General features: G+C 39.1%; 2 protein-coding genes across 2 annotated transcripts; one reads left to right on the top strand and one right to left on the bottom strand.

Annotated features, from left to right (window-relative positions):
• The first annotated feature begins 476 nt into the window (after positions 1 to 476).
• LOC134211617 (transcription factor Jra) lies at positions 477 to 4318 on the top strand. Its single transcript, XM_062688680.1, has 3 exons — positions 477 to 1595; positions 2891 to 3113; positions 3209 to 4318. The coding sequence occupies exons 1-3, from the start codon at positions 1287 to 1289 to the stop codon at positions 3526 to 3528; spliced, it is 852 nt and encodes a 283-aa protein (XP_062544664.1). The 5' UTR covers positions 477 to 1286; the 3' UTR covers positions 3529 to 4318.
• Positions 4319 to 12625: 8307 nt separating this feature from the next.
• On the bottom strand, positions 12626 to 15492 carry LOC134215864 (ribonuclease kappa). The gene is made up of 3 exons (XM_062694960.1): positions 15288 to 15492; positions 15048 to 15167; positions 12626 to 13005 (listed from the first exon to the last, which is right to left on the bottom strand). Exons 1-3 carry the CDS (start codon positions 15354 to 15356, stop codon positions 12907 to 12909), a joined length of 288 nt encoding a protein of 95 aa, XP_062550944.1. The 5' UTR covers positions 15357 to 15492; the 3' UTR covers positions 12626 to 12906.
• Positions 15493 to 22911: the final 7419 nt, after the last annotated feature.

The following is a 22911-nucleotide window of genomic DNA, read 5'->3' as shown; positions in this document are numbered from 1 at the left end:
GATGGAGTAGATTACTATTAAAATGTGTTCTGGCATAATATTTACATATTTCTTGTCTTTTCAAACAACAAATATTATTCATTATCCACCGACAAAAAATATGAAAAATATTATCGGAAGCAACAACAAAATTCTGAAATCAATGTAATTAAAAAAACAATTGAGATTAGATAAACAAAATCTTTGACGATAACCCATCATTGTCGTCACAGAAAGCACCTAATGATAAGCTTCAAGAATGTATCCACTCTTGATACCCGCACATGTTTATTTTGTTGAAAATTAATGTTTAGCTGCTTGACCACAATTTTGTACCCGCAGTCATAATGAAACGAACCAACCGAACTAAACACGACAAGACACGAACGAAACGATTCAGTCCAAGCATACCGGCACCAGCCAATCAGCGACCGGGAAAATGACGTCCAATGCTATTTTTAGCCACATGAATCATGAAAAGCAGCCAGTTGTACGGTGTTTGCCTTCATTCGCGTTTCGAACCTCTAGCAGTGAACGTCGTGTGGCTTGTATCGATTGAATTTTTTTTCTCTCCTTTTCGTATTCGTTTCTACTAATATGTCATTGACGGTGTTGTTGTTATTCCCATAAAGAAGATTGGGAACAAATCGCATATTGTCGCGAATGTGTGGTGGTTTGTCTTTGCAATTGCGAAACGGAAATAATTTTGTTTCCTCCGTGGACATTGTGTGCAAAAAGTTCGTGAAAGTTGATTCAAATGAGACACGTAAAATAAGCACAAGTTGCGAAACCTTTCCCGAATGAAGTTTACTGTTTACGCATTACACCAGTTGTGACAAAGGAGGCGTAAATTTAGCTATTTCACGTGCTACGGATGTATTAGTGCGCACGGACTACTTGATATGCGGGACTATGTCATCGACAAAGTACAAAGTGAGCCATTGATTTTTTTCATGCACATAAATTAGTTATCGTGGAACAAATCAGCAAAAATCACCCTGTTTGCAATGGTGATAGAAGTTGAAACATTAATGATGCATGGATACCGTAAGTGAGCGAAGAACATCAATGACAAATAAGTCAAGTGACCTTAAAGGCGAAGCATAAAGTGATAAATAAACGCGGTTCTATCAATGATTTTGCCTTGAAAACGGACCGTCAGTTTTTCAATAAGAGAATCTTTATTCGAAGCTGAAGAAGTATTGGTGTAATAGAAAGAAGAAAACAAACAAGTGGCCGACGAAGCAGCTCTGCATACATTCGTTCGTCATAAGTGATAAGTTGTTCAAAGGCAACTTGTAAGAAAAATGCGAAATAACACCAACAGCAATAATATGGAATCGTCATTCTACGAAGATAGCAATGGGCAGTATGTTCCTGTATCAACGCAAGCCCAAATCAACGCCGGAAATAATCTGAAAAGGCCCGCCACATTGGAACTGAACGCCAACAAAAGCCGGAAGGCACGGTTCAATGCCTCGGTTACCGCCCCTCCGGTGATTACTTCTCCGGACCTGCAAGTGCTAAAACTCGTCTCACCGGAACTGGAAAAAATTATCACCAACAGTGCTGCTCTGCCAACACCAACACCTAGCAGCATACTTTATCCTGGCAAGGTGAGGCTCAGAACCTGAAATCTAATCTATCGGCATTGTATACTTTTAAGAACCTGAAATCTAATCTATCGGCATTGTATACTTTAAAACTAAGAACGGGTCCGAGGTACCCGAAGGGTTCCTTTGCTTTACCAATTTTCAAACTATTTAATCAATTTTGGATGTTCTTAGAATGGGAACTTTTATGGTTTTCGATCAGTCGCTAAATTGCGGAGGTCAATGGAGGTCCTTTGTAGTTTAGTTCGTTAGTCTAGCATACTAAGGGTCATGGGTTTGAACCCCATAAAAGAATAGTGATAACCAATTATTGTTATACGGAAATGTCAATAGAAGTCAGCAGTGTTTTAACAGCACCCAAAAGAAATGGTTTAGAGATGCCGGTAAGAAAAAAAAACAACTGCAACTCTCTGGAAACAAACATTGTGCCGAAGCTCGCCAACCCTCCCGACTGCGACAGAACTTAACCGGAGATTCTACTCCAATAATTTCGTGATCAAACGAAGTAATACTCGGGTACTTATTCAAAAGGACGTATGTGATTTTGTAAACAAAGATTCAAACGTCGATTTGTCCAATCTGGTGGCACTCCCACGCAAACCATCACTACAGACAGGCAGGGGAAGCCTTCGGCTACCTGTTGGTGGTGTTGGTTTGCGTGGGAGTGTCATTAGATTGGACAAATCGACGTTTAAATCTTTGTTTACAAAATCACATACGTCCTTTTGAATAAGTACCCGAGAATAGCTTTCTAAAGCCACAAAAGATCTGAAGAACTTTTTTTTTTTCGACCATGGCTAATGATTTTGCCAACTGTCGTGAGGACGCCTAGTAGAGTGTCGAAGCATATTTGTACAAGACTTAATAGCCATAAAAATAGACCGGGTCTTCAAACAAGGGTTTTTAAATTAGTCAACCTGCTCAACTTAACAATCTAGAACAGAATTACTGATTAATTGCAAAATATATTGTTGATATTATATTTACTCCAAAGTGTTGTTTCAAGCGGCGGACTACGGCCATCTACACGTATGTCACCAGTGTGTTTGGTTGTTGTTCTAATGTCCTAATCGAGCATTCGTTTCCGGCTTGATAAGCAATGCTTCTATCCACTTCATTCAATTCCAATCGTTCTATTATATGCTCAATCTGGAAGCGATTCGGAATGTTTAAGCCGTTAGAAACGAACGCTCTTAATGCCTTTTCAGTTAAATATTCAACTGAGAAATCTATCGGAACATATTATTTATATAGTTCCATATTGTCATTAGTACAACAATCCAATTATTTGCTTACAGGCTACCACCGAGCAGGAACAATTTGCCAAAGGCTTCGATGAAGCTCTCCTCTCGATGCACGAAAAAGATAACATCAGTAAGATGAACATCAACAACAACAACAATAACAAAAGCATCAACAACAACGCATCCACGGCAATTGCTGCGATCTCGGCTGTGTCTACCGCCACCACCACTACTCATAACACGATGAGTGGAGGTGACATCACCTACACCGATCTCGGTAAGTGGCACATCGCGACATCGCGATAGTTGTCTCCTTGAACGTGAAGGTGTGATTAATGATATTTCTCCCTTATACTCTGCTCACCCCTACAGATACCTACCCAGGTGTGATCAAAGAAGAGCCCCAGATTGTCCCACAATCGTCTCCAGTTAGCCCGATCGATATGGAGAATCAGGAACGCATCAAACTGGAACGGAAGAGGTTACGAAATCGGGTAGCCGCCTCAAAGTGCCGCAAGCGGAAGCTCGAGCGCATTTCTAAACTAGAGGACAAGGTAAAGGACCTAAAAACCCAGAACAACGAACTACACAGTATAGTCTTCAGCCTGAAGCAGCACGTGATACAGCTGAAGCAGCAGGTGGTCGAACACCACAACTCTGGATGCACCATAACGCTAGCGGGAAAATTTTAGAGACCGTCACGTGATCATTAAGTTGTTTGTTTCAGTTGCCCAAACAGCAGCAACAGATAACATGGTCAAGCATCTATCTTCGTCACTGAAGCCTACCTTCTGCATGGAAATGCGTCTTTAGTGTCAACAATTTCTCGTTGAGCTAGAAACTATTTATTTTCATTCATTTCCCAATAGTTGTCCAGTTCCCATAATTTGATCTACGTATTAGTTTAAGTGAATTAGGTAGCTCTTTAAATAAGTGTGCTGCTTAAATTACCATAAAAATGAACAGAAATGCCTTACAAGTTGAAAAGTCGAGCAAGTAATGGTTTACCATTTAGCAATTAAGTCATAATTATACTAAAACTAAAATGCTTAACAAAGTATAGATTAATTCATACGCGTTATCAACCCCACAAAGCAAGGATATTCTAGTCGTCGATTGGTGTTCGCAAACAATGAAATTGTGAGCGTTTTTATGATTTTATTTTTGTGTTTGTGGAGCAACTGCAAATGTGTCATATTAAAAAGTTCTGTAAAACATACCATTTAATTTAGTATGAGTTCAGTTGTTCGCAGGCGCCGAATGCACTTTGTTGTTGAGAATAAATTATCGTGTTTTAGTTATGTTTGACGAAGTCCCTAAAGATTTTTGTTTCAGATCAAAATAGTTACATTTTTATTTAAAACTATTTTTATGTTCAATTACTCTGCAAAAATAAATGCTTGTAACTTTTATAGATTTACATAACTTGAAAGAATATTTACAATAAATTTTTTGTTCATTCACATTCGAATAACAGCTGAATTGCACTATGATATATGTACGATGACCTTTCCCATAATGATGAAGAATTTATAACTGTTTATATGACATGCCCCCAGAATATGGTCATTCGCTGCATCTGTTTGTGGCAAGCCTACCGTATTGGCCGGCACACATGGAGATTACTGCGGTATGAACATTTAGTGTGTAGGCGACAAGCAAAATGACGTTAAACGGATAACAGCGTACTCGGTGAGCCGACTTTCATCTACACCCAAATGAATCGGATGATAAGTTTTATGAGCTAGACTTACATAGAACAAAAAAAATAGTGCGATTTTCCATTTCAAGTGGCACTTATACTGCCGTTATGCGCATAACTGTCCCATACACATAGGAAATCCCAGCAAACATGGAACAACAATATGCCTATGACGGCAGTATACGAAAAATGCCATGATGAATCCCTAACGTCAAAATACTTATGTTCTCAATGCATTATTTAACAGATGTACACCTAATATTTTTTTACACGGTTGGTATTCTTTAATTTCCCGGTGTCCTTGATTTTTCACAGCTTTTTGAATACGACCTAAATTTTCTTTGATTTTTTGTGATTTTTTTTCATTGGTTTAACTCATAGTTTTATTAACGCGTATGGTCTTAATCGACTAAAAACCACCCGTGTAAAGAAAGAACTTAAGGTTATAATTTTCTGCACATAAAAATCAATATAATGAATATTGACTGTAAGGAAAAGGGACAGCTGTGCCGTTATCTAGAAACACGTAATCCCGGTTGAACGTCGTTGTCAGGATTTCAACAAACAACCGAACCATCAAGGTGGCCATACGCCCATGATTTCATAGTTGACGTATCTACCATTAGAAATTTCAACGAATTTGACTTATTACGAGTTTTTTTTTTGTTAATTCAACCGCTGTAACATCCATACGAAACCTTATTTAAGTGCTTGCAGGTTGAACCGATTTAAATTTGCAATGTTTGTCCCTAACTTATTCGAAATACAAGCGAAAGTGCAATGGTTGTTACGACAACTATGAAATCATGGGCAGCGTAGCAACAACAACCAGAGGGTATAAAATTGAAAATTTTCCCTCATGCTGGTTCGTTTTTCTGTACCAACCAAGTTATACGTTACTCCAAATAAACCTACTTCTAACCTTGTTTCTCTGTTATGGGCACCCGGAAGGAAAGAAGTCATTTTTTTATAGAGGGATGAAGGCAAATCTGCAAACAGACACCTGAAATTATCACTCAGGGAGTGGGGTTGACGAAACGCCGGACCCACTAAACCCACCCAAGCAACGATAGATGGGAATACCTTTGAGGTGGTCGAAAAATTCGTCTACCTTGGATCCTTGCTAACGGCTAACGGCTGATGAAATACGAAGACGCATCATCTGTGGAAGTCAGGCCAACTACGGGCTCCAGAAGAAACTGCGGTCAAAAAAGATTCGCCACCGCACCAAATGTGTCATGTACAAGACGCCAATAAGACCGGTTGTCCTCTACGGACATGAAACATGGACAATGCTCGAGGATGACTTGCAAGAACTCATTCGAGAGACGGATGTTTAGGACCATCTTTGACGGTGTGCAAGAAGACGGTGTGTGGCGACGAAGAATGAACCATGAGCTCGCTCAGCTCTACGGCGAACCCAGTATCCAGAAGGTAGCTAAAGCCGGAAAGGTACGATGGACAGGGCATGCTGCAAGAATGCCGGACAGCAACCCTGCAAAGATAGTGTTCGCATCCGATCCGGCAGGTACGAGACGACGTGGAGCGCAGCGAGCGAGATGGGCAGACCAGGTGTAAAACGACTTGGCAAGCGTGGGGCGTATTCGAGGATGGAGAGATGCGGCCTCGAACCGTGTATTGTGGCGTCAAATTGTTGATTCAGTGTTATCTGTTTAGATGTAGACTAAATAAAATGAATGAATGTGTACATTTAGCACAGGTGATGCATCACAATCGTGTATATACAGGAGTATATGCACTATAAGATGCAATCGATCGGAAGATTAGAAAAGCATTATTGATCTAAAATAGAGATTAATAGAAACAAAATAGATTACCATGGGGCACATGGAATGGGCCCCGAGTAAACTTTTAGTCTAGATAAATAAGCTTTATAGCTTGAATTAAAAAAAATCTCTATGAATTTTCAGTATTGGGTTTGTGACAAGGGGTGTCTCACATAGATAAAATTGAATTTATTTGCTGAAAATTAACCAAGCAACCGAAGTGACTTTATTTCGATGTAAATCAAAACTATTTAGACTCAAAAGTTGATTTTAGCAACGCAACGATTTTAGCACAGACAAACAGACATAACACTCGTCAAATTTGCATCGTTCACTGATTTACTGGTCAATTCAAATAATTATTAGTTGGCCAATCGATCACTCGTGGCGCTCGCATCGGATTTGCTCTAGTTTGACGTTTGGTCACTACCGCCATCTGGTTCGTGATTTGCCCAACTAACTGAAATCAACAGATGCCGTTAGTGTTTGAACGACGATGAATTTGATGAGTGAATGTTCAATGTGTTATGTCTGTTTGTCTGTGATTTTAGCATCTGTCAAATTGAACAGTGACAATGATTGTTAAAATATGACGACGCCTGCACAAGTATAGAGACGAATTCGAATTTGTTAAACAGGTAGGTATAATCTACCTGTTAAAATAATGGAACAACCCGGGCATTTACTTTGTTTTTCAGGATACGTGAATTCTATCTGATGGTCATATCATAGACGTCGTAACCTGCAACCCAGAGGCCTAGAAAAGTGATGCTTTACATATGTGCGGTGTACTTTTTTTTTAGCAATTTAGTCCAGCCCTGATACGTTGCTGCTTTTGGAGTTCATCTACTGCTGCTCCACACAATTTTTCTCCCTATAAGAACAGAAGCCACCTCACATTATTAACTATCGGGTAGTTGAGTGAATTAATTCAATACGCGAAATTTATTAGAAAAACCCGCCCCAACTCGTAGTTTGAAGTACGATGAGCAGACTTTTACCACATTACTCTCAGATTGAACTGAACTGAAAACAAACGATTCGTGATCCTTGAGTAATCCGAAATTAAAATTAATTTTCGAGTAGCATAGCAGTAGTTTAGGAAATGGAAGCTACTACTCAAGCGTTTGTACACGGGAACCTCGTAACAGAATATCAGTTATTAATTCTCGTAAACGAGCAAAGCATACGAGCTATTGTACAAAAATGCTGCCGAATATAGATAAATAATGAGGCAAAATAATGTGAAAGTTGTGCTTCAATTAACTTATTAGTCTGAGGACAATAAAATATCATATTACGACCCCGCAGTTGCAAAAACTTAGTTTCTATTTGCACTAAAAATATGTTCAACACTGGGAACAGGATTTTCTCATGGGTCATCTAATCTAGAGATCGAGCTACAGATGGTATCGTCCTGAAGCATATTTTAAGAACCTAAAATAAAAAACAGTTTATTATTGTTGGTGATCAAGTAACCCATGATTATCATAGAAACGGAAGTTTGTTATAGACCTAAATAAAATTTTCATTCCATTACTAACAGTTAAACCCATCAGACCTAGTTTTTACTCTGCAATAGGTTATGGGCCCAGGAAAACTGAGAGTTCAAGGTTCATTGTAGAGCTCGAAAGAAGTAGTTTTACTTAGCTCCTAGAAAAGAAACGAAAATGATTTCTGGTGGTAGAAGCGGTGGATCGGAGGACACTACGAGCAATTCAAGTTCATCAGGATCAAGAACAGGAGGTTCTTCGGATCAGAGAACAGTTCGTGTAGTAAACGGAAGCAGCGTAGCTCTAGCGATCGAAAAGCTCAAAGGCCGGGATAATTACGTTTCGTGGGCCTTCGCCATGAAGATAACTCTAATACGGGAAGGTACTTGGTGCGCAGTGATGCCGAAGCAAGGTGAAGTTGTAGATGAAGAAGTCCAGATGAGAGCACTATCAACGATATGTCTAGGCATCGAAAAAGTGAACTACAGCCTGGTGATGGATGCGAAGAACGAGCAAGAAGCATGGAACAAGTTCAAAACTGCTTTTCAAGACGATGGCATTTAGCGAAGAATTGGACTGTTGCAGCAACTAACTACTATACTGCCGTGAATCGCATATCTGTCCCATCTCTGCTGGGTTTCCTATTCATATGGGACAAATATGCGATTCACGGCAGTATACGTCTTGAAAATTTTGATAGTACGGAAGCTTACGTAGATGCTTTATTTTCGACAAGTCACAAGTTGGCAGAAATTAATTTTCCTGTGGCGGATGAATGGTTGGCCTTACTACTTCCAATGGGATTGCCGAAGTTTTATGCGCCCATGGTGATGGGCTTGGAAGCATCTGGACAAGCACTCAGAGCTGATGCGGTTGAATCTAAAATTTTGCAAGATGTCAAGATAAAACATGGACCTCGAAGCAGTAACGATGAAGGAGCTTTCTATAGCGGAGGAGAACAGAATCAACGAAGACATGGCGGTAGTTTTAACAAACAGAAGAATATATCGTGCTACAATTGTCACAAGATTGGCCATTACGCGGTGAATTGTCCGGAGAAACATGGGATATAAAAAAAAAAGAAAAAAGAGTCGAGCAATGTGTGCAGTCTTAGCAGTGGGTAACGTGGATCAAGATGAGTGGTATTTTGACTCAGGTGCCACTTGTCATATGGCCAGATCTGGATCAAGTTTTCAAGATGTGGAAGAGGTTTCATATAAGGTCGGGACAGCAAATAAGAGCAGCATGTCGGCAAATGTCAAGGGTGTCGTTAACTTGAATTGCCTCGAAGGCCCGATAGACGTACAGGATGTGTTAGAAGTACCAGAGCTGGCGGCCAATTTGCTATCCGTTAGTAAAATCTGCAGCAAAGGATTTACAGTAGTGTTCACAGCAAAGGACTGTCAGGTCCTGACTGAAAGCGGAGTAGTTTTTGCATCTGGAACAGCTAAAAATGGTTTATATCGGCTGAATTATTGTATGCAGAAGGCATTCGTGTGTAGTGATATCGTTGTATATTGTATGTTTACAAGGCAAACAAGCTCGTGACGTGTTTCCGAAAAGCATTTCAAGAGCACAGAAGCCTTTGGAACTGGTCCATACAGATCTTTGCGGACCGTTTGAAGTACCATCGTTAGCAGGAAGTCGATTTTTCGTCAGTTTCATTGATGATGCTACAAGAAAGGTGTTCATTTATACACTTAAAACGAAGGATGAAGCGATGGAAGCATACAATAATTTCAAAGCTATGGCAGAACGGCAATCTGGTTATAAATTGAAAATTTTACGCAGTGATAATGGCCGTGAATATGTTAATGCAAGATTTGAAGCAAGTCTGAAGCGAGACGGAATAAGACATCAAAAATCTTGTCCGTATACACCAGAGCAGAATGGCGTTGCTGAACGCATGAATCGGACAATACTTGAGAAAGCAAGATGTATGTTAAACGATGCGAAGTTATCAAAGAAGTTCTGGGCTGAGGCAGTGAAGACAGCAGTATACAAGTCCGAAGTCCGACACGGTCCTTGGACGGAGAAACACAAGAAGAAGCATGGACAGGAAAGAAACAATTTATAGGGCACCTGAAGATTTTTGGATCCATAGCAATGATGCACATACCAAAGCAAAAAAGAAAGAAGCTTGATTCGAAATCAATAAAATGCGTTTTTGTTGGATATGCAGAAGATACGAAGGGCTATAGGCTGTATAATCCAGAGAATCGTAGTATCGTTATCAGCCGAGATGTAAAAATTATAGATGAGGGCCGGAACGTTGCAGTGACATCTGAGCAACCGCAAGTAGAATTTCTAGAGATAGAGTTTTCCGAGGAAATTAATCGTAAAGTGTGTGATGGTTTGCCGGACACAGAACAGCATGAACACAATGATATGCTGAACTCTGAACAAATCGAAGGTGAGATGGATGGCGTTGTATTAGCAAATGAAAGCAGTAGTTTCGAAAGTGCGTTTGAAGATACGGATGATGAAATCGCGCTCCCACCGCAACTAGACAGACCAGTTGATGTGCAACATGGGTCAAGGCGCAGCGGTCGGGAGCGCCAACTCCCTGGCAAGTATAAAGATTTTTTTATGTACAGTACGTATACTGGCCAAAACGTTTTCCAACAGTCCACTACAAACGGTACAAGAGGTGCTGAGCGTTCGATTTTCGAAAAGAAGGATGATCCAATTACCTATAATGAGGCGTTGAATAGGCCAGACCGTGAGATGTGGCTGGCAGCTATGCGAGATGAAATCGGTGCAATGGAAACCAACCAAACATGGGAACTTGTGGACTTACCGGAAGGTGCCAAGGCAATAAAAAGCAAATGGGTTTATAAAACGAAACGTGGAGCTGATGGAAGTATAGAAAGGTACAAGGCTCGTTTAGTTGTAAAAGGATGTTCACAACGGCCAGGAATCGACTACGATGAGGTCTATTCACCGGTAGTTCGTTACTCGACAATAAGATTCTTGATGGCGCTGGCGACAAAATTCGATTTGGAGGTTGACCAAATGGACGCTGTTACAGCCTTTTTGCAAGGAAAACTTGAAGACGAAGCAATCTACATGCAGCAACCAGAAGGGTTTGTGGCGGACAGGACAAAAGTATGTAGACTTCTTAAAGCGCTATATGGTCTGAAGCAATCGAGTCGTATATGGAACCAACAACTGAATAAGGCGCTTTGCGAGTTTGGGCTAGAACAATCAAAGGTGGATCCTTGTCTGTACTACATGCACGATGGAAAAACAATGTTGTTCGTAACAATCTATGTAGATGACTTCCTAATTTTCACAAACAATTCAAAACTAAACAAACGGTTGAAGAAATTCCTTTGTTCACGGTTCAAGATGAAGGATTTGGGCTGTGTAAAGTTTTGTCTTGGACTTAGAATCAAACGAAACCATGATCGTAGTTGTCTATCTCTCGATCAAGAAAGTTATATTAATGACGTATTGGAAAGGTTTAACATGAAAAGCTGCCATCCTGTCGCTACTACATTTGAATCAAGCAATCGTTTGGACAAGTCAATGTCACCACAAAACGCGGAAGAGGCTGAGGTTATGAAGAATGTTCCATACAAAGAAGCGGTTGGATGTCTAAAATACATCGCGCAGGCAACGCGTCCTGATATCGCTTATGCAGTGAATGCAGTTAGCCAGTACAGCAGTAATCCAGGACACAAGCATTGGGAGGTAGTGAAGAGGATTTTCCGATATCTGAAGGGTACGGCAAGCAATAGACTTAGCTACAGCAAGAACGACAACGAGAAAATTATTGGTTATACCGACGCAGATTGGGGAGGAGATACTGACACACGACGATCAACAACGGGCTATGTATTCATACTTCAAGGTGGCGCCGTTTCTTGGAATGTGAAGAAACAGCCAACGGTAGCTTTGTCATCGTGTGAAGCAGAATACATGGCGTTATCGAGAACAATTCAGGAAGCGATATGGTGGAGGAACTTGCTGCAACAATTATTTGATGAGATTGTTATACAGATTTTGTGTGATAATCAATCTGCTATTTGCATTGCCAAAAATGGCTCTTATAATCCTAGAACTAAACACGTCGACATCCGATATCATTTTGTCCATGAAGCAATCAATAGTGGAGCGGTGGTAGTTAATTATGTCAATACCAAACAACAGATCGCAGATGGATTCACGAAACCCTTAGTTCAAGCTGGAATCATTAATCAGAAGCTTCTTCTAGGAATCATGGATTAGGGAGGAGTGTTGGTGATCAAGTAACCCATGATTATCATAGAAACGGAAGTTTGTTATAGACCTAAATAAAATTTTCATTCCATTACTAACAGTTAAACCCATCAGACCTAGTTTTTACTCTGCAATAATTATTAATCTAATTTATATAATAATGGCAAATTCAGATCTCATCCTCATGATGAAATTTATTTGTTGATGAAAAAACAATTCGATTGATGTCATTGGTAACAAGTGAAATCCACGATTGCTTGGATAAAAATTACAGTTCAGTGTCGCAGAAGGTGTGTTGCAAATTTGATTAAATAGTACCATTGCATAAACATCAAAACAAATCGACTTTATTTCGATTGAAATTTGCTGCCATCGATAGCTGTGAGACACCCCTTGGTTTGTGATATTTTTCCCTGACCTCAATCAAAATTCCCTGACTTTTACTGACATTCCAGGTCCGAATTGAAATTCCCTGACTTTCCCATGAAGTCGAGACCCTGTATAAGTATAAGATTCCAACCAAGTTACAACATTTACGGAATTTGTGATATATTAGACAAAAAACAAACATTTCACAGAAATGTAAACTAAACGAATCTTCATATATTTGCCCTTTATTGCGTAATCTACATGACGTCTTTCGCAGTTACAATAACATAATAAAAGCAAAAACCATACTGGATTTATTCAAAGCAAAACAAAACCTCCACAAATAAGGTAAAACAGAAGGAATGTGGCTCCCATTTGCGCTTTGAATAGTGGTTTTTATGAGAAAAACATTTTAATTACTTGTGGTAAGAAAATATTTACAATTCTGGATGTAATTAATAAGGTGGTTTGACTGATTGGGCCATTGCCGTTGATTTAAGCAACAGTTGAGCGACTATTGGCGTAGAACTGCTGACCGGAGAATACCAAAGTGAGCACATAGATACATGCCGCAATCCAACAGTTATAGGCGTTCTGAAAAATATCAAAAATGCAATTGTATAGTAAAAGGTAAAATGCTTTTCAAACTTATTCTTAGTAAATTTCAACACACAGTGTTATCCAAACAAATGTTAAAAACTAAAAATTATACATTCTCTGGAATTTTAATTATAATTCTCCAGGATTTAACACCTTAACTTAAACTCATGATTCTTCGTTGTAAATTATGCCGTCCAACTGAAAATTGCTGTTTTTCGATGTTTCTGCATACATTTTCCCAACTCGTTGGAAGTTTAGCACCGCCCAAACGTTGACCGATTTGGAATTTTATCCAGAGCATCAGGGCACCAAATAGAACCGAATAAAAGGGCGGCCCATCAAAAAATTGAAAAAGTGTTTTTTGAGCCACCTTAACTCACATGCACACCATCTTTTTGAAACTGATGCGGAATCTATGGAGAAGCTTCGCCAGTTTCTGCAGTCCGCGTGAGTCTGATCATGGATGCAGTGCCCTGCATTTGGCGCAGGAGACATCGAATCTGTCGACAAGATGATCGTCTCGTGAAAGCAGAAAAAGTTTCATGAGACGCATCCCCATGAACTGGAGCTGGAATATATCGACAAAACGGCGCCGAAAACGTTGCTGGTGCGGGGTAAACTTTTCTAAGAAACAAAAGGAATCATGGGTGCCATACAGGATCGGATAATTGCAACGAAGACCTATCTCTGGGTGTTCACCCTTAGCTAATTCAGCCTATCTCGGTCGCCATAACGAAATCGTCAAGATTGTGCAGCAACAGCTTGCTTTAAAGCACAATTTGGTTGGCCAGTTTGTCACCTACTACAAATATGTCCTTTCTCTGGTTCATGAAAACAATTTCTTAAAGCTCATTCGTGCCTATCGGCCCGATATTGTGGTCTACGACAAAAGGATGAAGCGAATAATTATCATTAAGATTGCTGTACCTCATATGTGAATATGTACATTATGTGGAAGATGTTGATTTGAACAATGTATTGGAGGTAACCAGTTTCCCTTCGGTGGGACTCGAACCAACGACGCTTAGTACGCTAGACTGGTGCTTTTAATCAACTAAGCTACGAAGGACCTTAGTCATTGGCCTTCGCAACTTAGTGGCTACTGAATGAGCTCGAGATTCCCGCTAAGTTGCGAAGGCCGACGGAGGTCCTTCGTAGCTTAGTTGGCTAAAGCACCAGTCTAGCATACTGAGGGTCCAATACATTTTTCAAATCAACATGAGATGTTCAACAATGCTTTGAAGTTTCCGCAAGCAATTAGAAGTTTTACAGATTTTTGGGTTGTGGGACTCTAAACAAATAATAAATCGGACCCGGACCTGAATGATCGAGCATTTATTCACGAAGAAATTGTGGCTCCAACAGCACCGATTCTGCCATCCAGCAACTGAATAAGAGATACTATTCCCCGTAAGCTTTATTTACGATAGTTGCCCCATTCCGGTATATAGGAAATTTTGTATCAACAACCTACTGTTCCCGAAACATCAAGATTGTTCAATAAAGGGAAAGAGAAAATTTCCTCAACTTTCCTGTGGATAATAATAGATGCGGATGAAACATGTCATTTGGCAATTTTGTCGATAATTTGAATAGGTTTTTGCTTCCGTTCTGGTTTTTTTTTTCAAAGGATTAAGCAAAGAAGCATGTTATTTAGTTCATAGTGCGAACATGGTTGAAAAACATTAACGTGTTTGTCTTATACACGAGTGCTAAAAATGTAATTTGACTTAGAAACGTCACGGAGCTGCAAAAGTGCTTTGGGGAGTTTATTATCCACAGAAAATAGAACAGAATGGCCATTGTTCAAATTAAGTTACAAATTAGTAGAATATATGGAAAAGATTTTAGGGAACTTGACTTCTAATATGTAACGAAAAATTTGTATATGGATCTTTCCCGCTACCAGGTGTGTGAACCTATAGAAATAATTTAATTGAATTCGAAGTATCCGTGCCATTAAAGATATACTGAACAGTCGATAACAGAAATAACCAAAATGAAGCCATAATAATAAGCCACTCGATAATAATCACCTGACTGTAGGCTCGATCAGCTGCCGCGTAGAACTCCTGCGGAGTGCTATAATGCTCTTCCAACGGAAGATCCTCAATCAGAGCCACACTGTGGATGTAGTAGAAGACTCCCATCAAGAGCTGAAAAGACGAAAGGACAATCGATTACATCCAGGATAGTCGATCCCAAGGATACAACATAAAAAAAATCAATGATTCATCTGCTGGATCCTCTCTTATCGGACCGACAGAAATACTCACCAGCTGGATAATACCCCAGACGGAAACGATCAGGCCGCAGAGCGACAGTTTTGGTCCGCAGATTGGCATCTTGGCGAATCGGAGAGTAGCTTTTACTGCCCGGGAGATGAAAATGCACCAAGTTTTTGCGAATTTCCACAAGTTTTCCCAAAACTGATCACAAGACTACGCGACGACTGACCGAGATGGTGGAGAAAATGTCAATAATTTTAGTCATGTGACAGTACGCATAACCCCACAGAGAATTAAATGGTTTATGTATGTTCATACACTCAGATAAAATTCAAAACATTAATACGTAACACTAAAACCCAAAACTACCTAAAAGTGGGTTCCCGCATACACGTAAAAAATAACCTTATATGTTATGGCAAAAACCATTCGAAAATACTTACACGGAAGAAAAAAAGTACCCAAAATTGAGTATTTTTAAACTTACTTTTGAGTTATTTCTTCTCTTCTCTTTCATCCACTCTTTCTTTTGTTGTCAAAAACAAAAGAGCCAAACAATCCAACAACGCCAGTTCAATACGGGAAGCCAATTTTGAGTTTTATTACCTGAGGTCGAAATAAGGCAAAGACAAGGGTGCTGTTTGAACGAGATGGCGCCACAACATTTAAAGTAAAATAAATTTCCTTGTATGGACAAATCATCCGTTCTCATTAACTACGCATCGCATCAATATGAAACATAGGTCAAAAAGCAACAAATAATTTTTAGATTTTTTGTTCCCACGACTTGTTTTACAGTTCTAAACAATAAAAGAGATTTCATTGTACCTCCATACTAAATTCTAGCTGTATACTTTCATTTTTTTCAAGACTGTTCTCCACCTCGTGTGTGTGGAAGGAACATTGAAAGCTTACGATATCGAACAGCAGATGTCACTAGTGTATATGCAAAATTACATTGATACAAACACACAGCAACACCACCTGTCGCCTGATAATGGAAATATTGCAATTATACCATCAGGTGTAGTGGCTGTTGTTAAAATATTTAGGAAGGGCCTCAAGCGGAATTTTTGCTAGAATGCAACTGACGATCTCCTATTGAGTGAATTAAACTTAAATTTGGGTCAATAAATTTTCCGTTGGGTACTTTTTTAACATGGAAGTAAAGGCAAACTACTTCGACCCTACTTACTCAATTTTGGCTTCCCGTACGGATGTTCGAGGTTGGGTGAATTAAACTCACTATTGGGTAGTTTATTTCTTCCGTGTATACTCTTCATAGGCCTTTTCACGAGACGTTTAAAATCAGCTGATTTTACCGTCAATTGACAGTTCTTCTATGAAAGTGACAGCTTCGGACTTGCAGGCCTGTTCAGCGGTTGTAAACAAGTGCAGCCTCGGCAGGATAGGAAGGAAGCAGGCGCCAGTTGGTTGTAGTTGCTCTTGGGTAGATTAAGGAATATTGTTATGGATGTATTGTATATACCTATTGTTGAATAAAGAGAACTACAGCTGCTGGCAGAATTATCAGTCAGTAGCCTGCCGTGGTGTAGAGAGGGAACTCTAGTTGTTATTCTTTATGAGGGGGTTCCCTTCCTATGGCCCACAGGTTATGGGCCCAGGAACGATTCCCGTTCTCCATCTTAGTGGGATGTTATGGCCGTCGACGTTATCGCAGTGGGATCATGGATCGGCCGCATAAGTCGCGTGGCGCAGTGGGATCATGGATCAGCCACGTAAGTCTTGGGTAGCGCCGGACGGAATTCATTCATCAGGAGGTTGGAACGTTCGGTGGGATGCTGGCTGGTCAGCAGGAGCGTCGGAACATTCAGGAGCTGGTCAATAGAGGGTGCTGTGCAAACGTTGGATAGAGGCCATTTGTATGGGCAACGGATTGGGCCAGGAGGAATTGTTCGGCGAGGAGAAGCTCTGGACGGGAGGCTCGGTGTTAGAAGGAGCCAGGAGAGTTGCGAGGCGTGCACACTAAATAAGGAGGAGTGTTGGAATATCAGGTAGTGTGCGACGCTTCGATGTAGATCGAAGATGGATAAGAAGCGGGCGCCGGTTAGTTGTAGTTGCTCTTGGGTAGATTAAGGAATATTGTTATGAATGTATTGTAGATACCTATTGTTGAATAAAGAGAACTGCAGCTACTGGCAGAAGTATCAGTCAGTAGCCTGCCGTGGAGTGACAGGGAATTCTTTGTGAGGGGTTCCTTCTTATGACCAACACTATTTCCTTCAACGTCAGATATAATCCTTTGCCAATTGGTGCAACGTCAACCGTATGATAGTCAATCCGGCGAAATGCTCGATGATCACTTTTTCTCGGATTAAATATCCCGTTAGATTCGACTACACGCTATTGAACACCAGCATAGAACGTCTGAGTCATGTCAAAGACTTAGGCGTAATTTTGGATTCCCAGCTGAGGTACAAAATGTATATCTCATACGTTGTAGGTAAGGCTTTTAAAACCCTGGGCTTCATCTTTCGGATGGGTAAAGAATTTTCTGACATTTACTGTCTAAAGTCTTTGTATTGCTCACTGGTGCGGTCGATACTGGAGTATTGCTCCGCCGTTTGGAATCCCAATTATACGAACGGTGCCGAACGAATTGAGTCCGTGCAACGACGCTTCCTACGATTTGCTCTGCGTAGACTACCGTGGAGAGATCCATTACGCCTGCCAAGTTATGAAAGCCGCTGTCGGCTTATCGATCTGGAGCCGCTAAGAGAACGCCGTAACACCGCTCGAGCTGTACTTGGACGAGCTGGACGTTTTGCAAGGCCGAATAGATTGTAGTGACATTTTGGAACAGATTAATATTAACGTACAGCCGAGAACACTTCGCAATAACGCTATGTTAAGAGTGCCATTTCGTCGGACTAACTACAGTATGAACGGTAGTATTGAAGGATTACAGCGTATATTCAACAGGGTTTCTACAATATTCGACTTCAACCTGCCTCGTCAGACGCTGCGTCGAAGATTCAAAGAATTTTTCACATCGCAATAGATAGCTGTTTTAGTGTTTGTGTCCATTTTTGCCTTTCTCGTACAACAAAGTTGTACCAGAAGGCTATAATTTCACTCCAAAAGCCAAATTTTGATAGAAGGCTCGGAGACCCATAGTGTTATACACTCAGCGAACTGGACTATCGAAATTCATAACCGGCGCCTTATGAATATTCGATTGATTATTCCACCATCAGTGCTTCTTATACGCAGTTACCCTCCCGGCTATTCAAGCGTTGATGGGCGTGTGGCTACATACCGGCCTCCCAACCCCGACGTCCATGGTTCGAATCCAGTCTGCCGCACTTCACTTTTTTTAAAATGAACATTATCATTCATACACACTTAACCGACAATTTTTTTCTCGGCAAAATAAAGTGACGAACGTGATCGTTAAAGTTAATTTTAACTGATATCTCGTTAATAAATGTGACGTTTACACAAGTTACTGAAACTCGGCAGTCAAGTTTGCCATAGATATCGGTAATCCGGAATTTACCCGAATTTCGGCAAACTCAACTGTCAAAAGTATAAACTTCTATCGCGATCTATCACAGAAAACACGTGACCATCTTCTGTTCTCTTTACGGTTAGATGACTTTACCCATTAATGGGTACTATGTTATTGTTGATATTATTCCCACCGTGAAAAATTCACCCATTTTCTTGAAAAAGCGCCACTACCCATTAAAATGGGTAGTGGCGCTTTTTCAAGAAAATGGGTGAATTTTTCACGGTGGGAATAATATCAACAATAACATAGTACCCATTAATGGGTAAAGTCATCTAACCGTGTTGGTAAGCATTTTATCTTCAGTTAATTTTTTTTATTTATACCAATATAAACCAATTCAAACAACATTATAAGCTAACTTCAATACTAAAAATAATTAAATTGATGTATGTATATATATTTTCAGAAAGTTCATAATACAATCAATTGTCATAGTCATTGAAAGATGGACAAAATTCGACTTCCACGCACGAAAAACTTCTGAGGTCGGCCTAAGCATAATATACATGTTGCAACAGAGATATGTGGTATCGCGGAATGATGCTGTTAGATGGCTGCCATGACCACGTAAATTGCGCGCAAAACGCATAAATTTCCTACTGAATCAAAATTTTAAAAGATATTTTCGCATTACCAAAATTGTTTCAATTTTTAAATATGGACAGCAACAAAAACGCCTGAAATATATTTATTTTTCATGTGAATTGATGCTTTTAATTTTTTATTTTGGTCTATCTGAAAGCAAACAAAATTTATTTATTCACTGAATTTCAGTAAAACACATTACCGATCTATTCGGCATTGAACTACCGAACGGATCGGTAATTTTTGACAGATGGGTGGTTACTCACATTTTACGACCGATCGGTAATCTGAACTTTCACCGAGATTTTTACCGATATATCAGCTGTTGGATTCTCGGTAATTTATTTTGCCGGCCTCGGCGAAAAAAATTAAGTGTGTAAGGCAACATATTGAAATTCATACCGATTCCTTGTGGCAAATTTTCATAAGGCGTTTGATTGAAAATCATACGTCTATTTTCCTCAGTGTATACCAATCGACTCAGCTCGAAAAACTGAGTAAATGTCCGTCTGTGTGTGTGTGGATGTGTGTAGCCCCGGGAATTTTTTAATGTTAAACACGTTTCATATAGAAGGACTTGACCGATTCGAGTGCAACTAGTTTCATTCGACGGAGAAACTTTCCTAGTTGGACACTATTGTTTTTGTTTGTTAATAAGTCATTCGGTTTGAATAATATTTCTATTTTTCTTTTAACAAATACACACTTTAAGTCATTAATCAATTTAGCCGTGACGCAATCCATTACTCTCATAGTTGAGTAATTCTTAAGTAGCGTGATATAATCGCATCAAAGCTTTTAACCGCCAAAATGTAGGCAATTTACGTTGCATTTATCATACTAATTCGAATTCAACACATTGAATCGAGAAAGGCATAATCACCACTAGTGGATAAATTTGGGTTTTTCTAAGTTTTTGACGATATATATACTTATATTTTTTTTATTACCTTCATTAGGACATACACGCCCGTTGAATGTTACTCAATTTATGCAATACGGAAAAGTATGCAATACGTCAAAACACGACTAAAACATTTTTAGCAAATTGAGCAAAATGTAATCATATATCTATTGAAATGACTTCATTCGATTTTGAGTGAAAATTGCCGACGCCATTAAGACGTGAAATTGAATTATTTCCGAACTTAAACCTCGATTTAGTATAAATTTTAGTGAACTAAGTGCGTAATTTCTTCAAAAATGGATCGTTTGTCGAAAACGGTGGACACGGAGGTTATGAAACTCCATAGAGGTAAGCTTCTTACTAAATATACCTAAATATATATTCAAATAATTAAGTAATGTTTTAAATAAGGATTCCGCTGTCATTTACCGGAATGTGGTCAATTAGTTGACGGATACATTTCGGAACTGAAGAACCATTATCGCCTCGTCCATAATATAAATACGAGTAGTAAATTGGAGCTACGACGGCAGAAAATCGCGGAGGTGGAACATGCAGTTCAGGCTATGGAAATGTTTTTCCATTTTCGGATTAACGGTCCCACAGCAGTTGAGAATGTTATATGATTTCGTGGAAATTATCTGTAAACCGCTTGGTAAGTCATTCAAGGAGGTAGCCGAAGCCGAAGAATTTGACGACTAATCGTTTGTTATGAATCAAAAAACAATAATATAATCTCAAGTTTGATCGTTTTTAACAAGCTTCACTTTGTTTTATTGAAAATTTGAAATAAATCGAATATTTGCAGGTTCATTAGTGAAAAGAAGACCGTCTAATTGTTGAGGTACACTAGGGAGAAGCGAAGATGCTAGTAAATGTGGTTTAGTACTGAGAAATTGAACAAAATTTCTAAAATACCTAGTAAAGGGTTTTGACAATGTTCATTCTAGTTATTGCCTGGGAGGTTTTTTAGATAAAAAAAACACCAACATAGAAAATATATATTTATATATATATTTGATTTATTTTTGATATATTTGATATATTTTTATTTTTGAACAATTAGTCGTATAAAACTCTCTCTGCCAATAATAAAACAAAACACAGACAAAGCCGCCTTTCCCCTGTTTTATCACAGATTTCATTGATACCATTCCAAACCAGAAAGTTTGCAATAATGAGTAAAATGTAATCATTTGCATTTCATTATTCATTAGTAAAATTGAGTAGATTTGAATCATTTTCTGACAGGAGGAAGTGTTTACTCAAAATTGAGTAAAGTCCAGTTTAATCATTTTTTGAGTTGTTCCACTTTTTCTGAAAATGAGTGGTTTTTCACTCAATTTTGAGTGGTTTGTTACGGGCGTGTAAGTAGTCTGTTGATGTAGGCCTTAAATAAATAAATAACAGCACCGAATACGAGCAAAGGCTAAGTTTTATTGTGCTTAGTATTGCGGTTCTTTTCTAAAATTAGCATACTGGCTCACCAGTTACGCGCCGGGTCCCATGCGCCGAGTTGTGCGCCATGCAAAAAGTAAATAAACCAATGTCAAATAGATGTGAGCTTTCGGTAAGCTTTTCCACATTCGCTTGTAAGGTATGCAGCATATTGTCGTCCCTTTACAAAAAGATATTTTTAAGTGAAATTGTTCGAGGTTTAGTAGTTTTTTGATTTTCTTTCGCCTGAGTTGCGTTCGGGATATTGTTTAAGTGGATATTAGTAGTGCAATTATGTTTAATTTGTGATGTAATATTCTACACTTAAATTGAGTAAAGTACCATAATATGACACATTACCTTAGCGGCGCACAACGCAGCGAGGCAGAGGTGAATGAGCAAAATGCTATAATATCTCGAGAATCACAATATAGTTTTGTAATCCTATCTCTGTTTAAATCGCAGGAATGTCAATTACGTTTACATTTTAATCTGATAACGATTTTCTTTATTTCTGAGTGCAGATCAAACATTTTGCATTTGGTTTAAATATTTTAGCACTCAAAAATACCAAATTTTCCGAACTTTTAAAATAAGATTGGAAAATGTTGAAATCACATTTTTTTTTTCGTTCTGTGTACTGAAAAGCAATTATGGTCTTAATGTAAATGAACAGCAACGTAAATGTTAACTGTGTGTATTAAAAGGAGTTTATAATCTGTGTTATAAACGATATGTTTTTCTTCTATTCGGGTGAGCTGTTCCACTTTTTTTCCAAAGTGAGTCGAATTTGACTCACTTTTGAGTAGATGATCAGTTCAGTGTACAATTGGGTACTTTTTACTAGAAATACTAGAATAAGAGATCGGCGAAGACGCCATCTTGTTTCCAATCGAACCGTCAAAAGCGGTTCCATTTCGACTTGTTTACTTTTTGCACCCATAAGAAGCAAGCAAAAAGTTCAAGTGCTGCCAGCATCATTTTCACGATTTCATGCATTTTCATACGTTGCCATTTCGACAGTTTTTCACTCCGCCGGTCTCTGGTTATAGGGTTGCTACTTTTTACTAACAGTGCGGTATTTTGAGTAATTCATTCAACCTTAATATTTTCATTGGGGTTGCAATAAGTCAACAAATTTTGACAGCCGCCAAAGTAAAGAAAAAGCATTTTTATGTTTCGTCATTTTAATGTGAAAAGTGATTAAA

The sequence above is a fragment of the Armigeres subalbatus genome, chromosome 2 (genome assembly GCF_024139115.2).
Source record: "Armigeres subalbatus isolate Guangzhou_Male chromosome 2, GZ_Asu_2, whole genome shotgun sequence".
NCBI classification, from domain to species: Eukaryota; Metazoa; Arthropoda; class Insecta; order Diptera; family Culicidae; genus Armigeres; species Armigeres subalbatus.
Note: the sequence above shows the minus strand (reverse complement) of the source record. Positions and strands in the feature narration are given on the sequence as shown.

Coding starts and splice junctions, on each gene's coding strand:
- LOC134211617 (XM_062688680.1), top strand. CDS start 1,287: ATGCGAAATAACACCAACAGCAATAATATGGAATCGTCATTCTACGAA. Junction 1,596..2,890: donor GCATACTTTATCCTGGCAAG/GTGAGGCTCAGA, acceptor ATTTGCTTACAG/GCTACCACCGAGCAGGAACA. Junction 3,114..3,208: donor CATCACCTACACCGATCTCG/GTAAGTGGCACA, acceptor TCACCCCTACAG/ATACCTACCCAGGTGTGATC.
- LOC134215864 (XM_062694960.1), bottom strand. CDS start 15,356: ATGCCAATCTGCGGACCAAAACTGTCGCTCTGCGGCCTGATCGTTTCC. Junction 15,168..15,287: donor TCTGGGGTATTATCCAGCTG/GTGAGTATTTCT, acceptor TCGTCTTTTCAG/CTCTTGATGGGAGTCTTCTA. Junction 13,006..15,047: donor CTGATCGAGCCTACAGTCAG/GTGATTATTATC, acceptor GATATTTTTCAG/AACGCCTATAACTGTTGGAT.